Here is a 7,284-nt window from a genome sequence, read left to right as displayed (position 1 = left end):
TTATTCTAACTTCCCATAACTATTGGAGTCTAATGATATATTCTGTGGAACTCTCTACATAATGCTACTGTCTATATACAGAACAATTAAATTTTATCCTGATAATCCTGACACCGTTTGTATCTACCAATCAATCCATCCAGCGATTAATCCAAAAGTACACTAAGTAAAATATCGCAACGAGTGTGAAAGTAATTAGTAACTAAAGTTCATAAGAATTTCACTGAATTTAATAGATTTTATCAATTGATAAAATGAATTTCATATTTTTCTTTTTATTAGTTTAATGGATAATCTCTTTCTCGTAGCATTCTGCTTCTCCAGCTAATGATCGGAACAATCATGGCTCCAGTATATAATTTAATATCAGATTAATCAATATCTTACCTGTAAGTAAAAAATGCCGCTGGGTGGACACATGCTCTCTGTCTGACAGCTGGAGATGGTTTGAGAAGAGATTACTCAAGTTCTTATTCCCTTTCGTTACTCATTGATGTCTGATTTACTTCTGTATACAAAAAAAGGGGGAGAGAGAGAGAGAGAGAGAGAGAGAGAGAGAGAGAGAGAGAGAGAGAGAGAGAGAGAGCAGGGGAAATAGGGCCCACTTCCCTTTCGTGAATCCAAATCCTCATTTTAGTTTCTAATCCTTCCTCGGGTTTAAGAGGATAAGAGGCGATAGCAAAAGGGTTGAATCACCTGGCAAAATGGATTAAAAAACATTAGGAGGGATGCTTATGTACAAATCTACAAATATCTTTTCATTTGCTCCTATGGCGAAACTTACGAATATCAGTTGAGATTTGACCTGTTCTGTGAGAGCATCGCCAATCATTTTAAACTATCGTTTATTCTATCAATTCCAGATTCGAGATCTGATATTTCAATTGCAACAATGGAAAATTTTTTCAATAAATTTGTTTCATTGTTTACCGCAGACGAAGGGGAAATGCTGCAACATCACTTTAATTTACAAGTGAATAATGCAGGTAAAGTGGCGAAACGTGATCAGTTCGCTTTTATAAATATCAGAATTACTTTTGAAATTATGTATACATACAGTTAGATACCGCATGCATATGTATATATATATATATATATATATATATATATATATATATATATATATATATATATATATATATATGTGTGTGTGTGTGTGTGTGTGTATATATGTATATATATATACTGTATATATACTGTATATACATATATATATGTATATGTATATATATATATATATATATATATATATATATATATATATATGAATATATATATATATATATATATATATATATATATATATATATATATATATATCAAGTACACATATAAACATATTCACACACAGACATACATGTAATGTATGTGTGTATATATATATATATATATATATATATATATATATATATATATATATATATATACTGTAGATATAAAAATTCATATATATATATATATATATATATATATATATATATATATATATATATATATATATATATGTATATATAGGTATATATATATATATATATATATATATATATATATATATATATATATATATATATACTGTATATGTATATATGTGTGTGCGTGTATATATATATATATATATATATATATATATATATATATATATATATATATATGTATATGTATATATGTATATATATATGTATATATATAGGTATATATATATATATATATATATATATATATATATATGTGTGTGTATATATATATATATATATATATATATATATATATATACTGTATATATATGTATAAATATATATAAATATACATATATATATATATATATATATATATATATATATATATATACACGCATATAAACATGCACAGTATACACATTACTGAGTGGGGATACCATAACGTAGTGAAAGGGTTTGCGTATCGCCCCGATCAATAAAGCTGTACTAGTCAGGACAATCTATACTAGGTTGGTTTGCTGCGAGCGATCAGACAAAAATCCCTCACCATCGTCAATCCGCACTGGCCTGTATAATGATGAAAACTGGCCAAACCCTACACATGAATTGACATATCTGAGGTCTTTGTCATACAGTGCACTAGAAACGGCTGCATTTATTGTTGCCATAAAGAGTATGTATACTGTATATATATATATATATATATATATATATATATATATATATATATATATATATATAGTATATATATATATATATATATATATATATATATAGTATATATATATATATATATATATATATATATATATATATATTATATGCATGCATATATATATATACACACACACACACACACACACATATATATATATATATATATATATATATATATATATATATATATATATATACTGTATATGTATATCTATATATATATATATATATATATATATATATATATATATATATATATAAATATAAACGTATATATATACACACACACACACACACATATATATATATATATATATATATATATATATATATATATATATATATATATATATATATATATATTTGTTAAAGAAACCAATCTTAAAGCCGAAAGGAACAAATGGAAACGAAAAGTAAATCATATTATACAACAAAGATTATAAAGCGTACAGAGGTATCAAAGAATACCGGCAGAATGGTGATGAAAATCTCAACTGAGAAAGATTTACTTTATCTAAATTGAAATCAAGAGAACACAGCTGTTCACGCACCCAAACACATGTACAATCACTTATATAAGTTTATAGATGTCCGGGTCTTTTTACCCCTTTCTGGACGACAGGTGTCTGGGAGTGCGAAAGCGGCCAACTGCCTGGTTGAATATTGGACCGGTCGCGGGCTCCCAGATACCTGTCGTCCAGAAAGGCGTGGAGTATAAACCTCTCAAACACCCGGACATCCATAAACTTAAATGAGTGACTGTACATCCCCAAGTCATTGCCTTGCTTAGGCATTGTCACTGTCCCTTGCCTCTGCCATTCACGACAGACCTTTAAAACCAGCAATGTATATGTCTGTATATATATGGATAACTTTTAAAAAATATTTCAATACAAACATCAACATTGATATGAATAAATTGTATGGGAAAGCGTAAAAGAAAAATATCTGGATGTGTGTTCGTACACTCACTGTGCCATATATAATGCTAGAATCTCTCTCAATAAATCCGTCCTCTTGTAGAAGACGAAACTAGTCTAGATTTACTCTTATATAAATAAATAAACACACACACACATACACACACACACACACACACACACACATATATATATATATATATATATATATATATATATATATATATATATATATATATATATATATATATATGTGCGTGTGTAAACAAGGAAAAAACTGTTGGTACATCAGGTGTCCGATGCTTACCGTGAACATTCAGTCGTAAGGTTTGAACAACCCTTTGATTTATAATTATTTCAATGTCTTTCGTTCTTTCTTGCCATAATGACTCACGTATACAGTATTTTGCACCGATGGTTTCTTTACCTTGTTTTCTCGTGTATATTCTTTTTTCTTTTAGGTGATATGAAAGAGAGACAATTCTTCTCCGGACCTCCCAGAATTATGGATCCTGTGTCAACAATAGTACTTCTGACTGTTGTGACTTTAGGCGCCACTGTCATGCTTTGTAAGTGTTAACTGGTAGTTCGGGGTTGTAACTGTAGTGAACAGTTATGCAAGGTGTAAGAAAATATATGTACATTTCATATAATTATTATTCTCTGTCAAGTAACATCATATGTCCATATGACAGTAAATACGGCATAGATTGATTGACTGATTGATTGTAAGTTTTCTGGCATCCTGTCATCTAAGGTCATTGACGCCATAGGCCATATTGTTAGAACAAAAGCATAAAGTACCGAGATATATTACAGCTTTCTTCTTTGACTTCTTCACAAATCTCCTATTTTGCAACTCTTCTCTTTTTAATGTTTCGTTAACAATTACCTTATTTTAGTTGCTCTTGGACAAAAAAAATCTCATTTAAACATATCATTTGCTTATAAACCTTTATTTTGGACAACTTTGATCATTGATATCTGCATTTCTCTTTACAGCTTTCTTGGCGATTGCAATCCTAGCAGGCTTCGTGTCCTGGGCAAATGGTCCTCTATCGAAACCTCCTGATAAGAGCATACCAGACACTCCTTCCTTAGACCACCTTACTCTCAAGGTTAAAAGATCCATCTCCAAATTCAGTTAGTTTAAATGCATCAATGATGTTCTGATGCATTATGCCTCTTGAAATACACAAATGATATTCATTGTAACTGTATAAGTGTTCTCTATATAGCTACAGAGACGTTCATGTTTAAATATGACGACAGACAATTAATTCGCTGAATTTTTGCCTTCGCTAAAAATGAAGATTTTGCAAATGGTATATATTCACCCCTGTCTGTTTGTTAGCTTATTATTTATTTGTTTGTGAGCAACTTAACACAAAAACTAAAGAAAAAAAAAAAATTTGCTATTCATAATGGGTACGACCCATGGATGGATATGTAACATTTTGGAAAAAGTACATCAACGTACTTGACGCAGTAGTACTTTGAAAATAATCGCTATGTTAAGTAAATGGCAAATATTTTCTAAGTTTATTTTTTGTTTGTGAACAACATTACGCAAAAGCTAATAACCCAATTTGAACGAAACTTGGTGGACGTGTGTGGTAGGACCCAATAATAAACCCATTACATATTGAAGAAAATACATCGATTTGCAAGTAAGATATGGAGTTGAGAGCAAAATAAGACTGCTTGGCGTGGCGAAGGCATGCGCTCTACTGATGCCCCTCTAGTTATTAATTGTCGATACACAAAACGTCCTCTGCATTACATAGACTTTAGTTCACTCCGAAATTCCAAATTCAGATCTAGACAGGACTCCATTTAGTTTTCAATCAAAGCAGAAACGTAGTCTGCAGCTTTTTTTTTTTTAATCTAGATTAATATTCACTTTTTTTTTATAAAGTATATTGCTTTAATTTCGTTCACATCACATCTAAAGTCTGTAAATTTTAACCCTTTTTTTTTTCTTTTTTTTTTTGGCTCTTAGGAATTTTAGACATCTAGGTAAGGTTGTGAAAAGTAAAAAAAATAAATAGATTGAAATAGTTAACTTATTGTTTTATTGATCTTTCGAAAATCGTCTTTATTAGAGGTTATGCCAGTATCAGTAATAATAATAATAATAATAATAATAAATAATAATAATAATAATAATAATAATAATAATAATGTTAGTAAGAAAGATGATAATGAGGATGAGAATGTCGTTAAGTGATAAGAATAATAATCGATGGTTATAAAATTGAGGATCATGATGATGACGACGATGATGATTAGTAGTAGTATAAGTAAATAGCTATTTCTTTGATTTGTATCGGTTACTAACTAAAATAATCTAAATGTCTCTCTCTCTCTCTCTCTCTCTCTCTCTCTCCTCTCTCTCTCTCTCTCTCTCTCTCTCTCTCTCTCTCTCTCTCTCTCTCTCTCTATATATATATATATATATATATATATATATATATATATATATATATATATATATATAAATACACACATATATATATACATAGATATATATATATATATATATATATATATATATATATATATATATATCTATATATCTATATATATATATATATATATATAATTTATATATATATATATATATATATATATATATATATATATATATATCTATATATATAATTTATATATATATATATATATATATATATATATATATATATATATATATATATATATATATATATATATATATATCCTAGTTAATTATAGCTATTGCTAGAGTGCAAATACAGTCAATAACATTTAAGTTTAATACATTAGGACATGTGTCTTATATATCTCTGCATACAGTTTGAATAAAGAATTTCTAATAAAATAACTATCAGATTATTCGATCTTCAAATGCTTTCCGGTAAGCCGAATGTGTACCAAACTATCTAAAAGGAAAAATGAGTAATTTTCTTTAACTGATTACTTTGAGGTTTCGAAATAAAACTCTCTAGAACAGCCGATAACAGATGAAAGAATCGGAGGTTGAACCTTTCCTAACGAACTTGATAATCATCATTCGTATGTCGAGAGCTTCATTCAGAGATAAGAAAATAAAAGGTGTTCAATGTTTTATTCAGAGATAAGAAAATAAAAGGTGTTCAATGTTTTATTCAGAGATAAGAAAATAAAAGGTGTTCTGGTGGTAACGAGGTTCAGAGGTCGAAGAAATAACAAGTTATAGAGATGGACTGATTCGTTCTAATGGTAACGATGTTCAGAGATGAAGAACTCGCCTTTATATATGAACAAGACTTCGAGATGGAACCATTCGTTCCAATGGTAACGATGTTCAGAGATGGAAGAACTTATCTTTATATGAGTACAAAACTTAGATGGACGATTCATTTTAACGTTAATGGGGTTCAGATGCGAAAGAACCTGTCTTTATATGAGTACAAGATCTAGAGATCGAACAATTCATTCTAATGTTAACGGAATTCAGAGATGGAAAAACTTGTTTTTATATGAGTACAAGACTTAGAGATGGAATGATTCATTCTAATGGTAATGATTTTCTCAGATAAAGAAATTGTCTTTATATGAGTCCAAGACTTGGAGATGGACGACTCGTTGTAACGTTAACGGGATTCAGATATGAAAGAACTTGTCTTCATATGAGTGCTTAGAGATGGAACGACTCAATCTCAGAACGAGTACACGAGATTATCCAGTCTATTGAATAAATAATCCATTCAAAGACAAGAGAACTAAGAGTCATTGGATAGCTATACAGTTGAGAGGTACCAGATCAGAACAGACCTCCACTGGAGCAATTCGACTCGGTCACAAACCACTCCTTAAAATCTACAATGACTTTGTGCTCATAGAAATCTGGATCGTACAATCTGGCGCACATGTGGCACAGAAATCTCTCACCCCCGATGGTTGAAGGCCTGTAGTGCTGCTTCCAGTCCAAATACCGGTTGTATTCCTGAAATGAAAGGTGGTGGGACTCATGTTGAATATGAAGCATAAGTCCTTAGGATATTTTCTGAAAAAAAGATCAAAATCTATGCCATAGAAATTATATGGACCTAATATGACTGGCGAACTGTGAAAACGGGGTTGGTTCTCTTATTCGCTGCAAAAGGGCATTACCTTTTTTAACTAAATCCCCCCCTTCTCTCTCTCTCTCTCTCTCTCTCTCTCTCTCT

The 7,284-nt window shown here is 29.5% G+C and overlaps 1 protein-coding gene across 1 annotated transcript in view; it reads right to left on the bottom strand.

Annotated features, from left to right (window-relative positions):
• Positions 1–5,860: 5,860 nt before the first annotated feature.
• The window catches only part of LOC137630324 (alpha-(1,3)-fucosyltransferase C-like), a 7,865-nt gene continuing 6,441 nt past the window's right edge, over positions 5,861–7,284 (bottom strand). The window contains exon 6 of the mRNA XM_068361763.1: positions 5,861–7,061. Within this exon, the coding sequence (XP_068217864.1) occupies positions 6,879–7,061 (183 nt within the window). The 3' untranslated portion in view covers positions 5,861–6,878. The remainder of the gene's footprint in view (positions 7,062–7,284) is intronic.

This window comes from Palaemon carinicauda, chromosome 38 (genome assembly GCF_036898095.1).
Source record: "Palaemon carinicauda isolate YSFRI2023 chromosome 38, ASM3689809v2, whole genome shotgun sequence".
Taxonomy (NCBI): Eukaryota; Metazoa; Arthropoda; class Malacostraca; order Decapoda; family Palaemonidae; genus Palaemon; species Palaemon carinicauda.
This window is presented reverse-complemented; position numbering and strand designations above follow the sequence as displayed.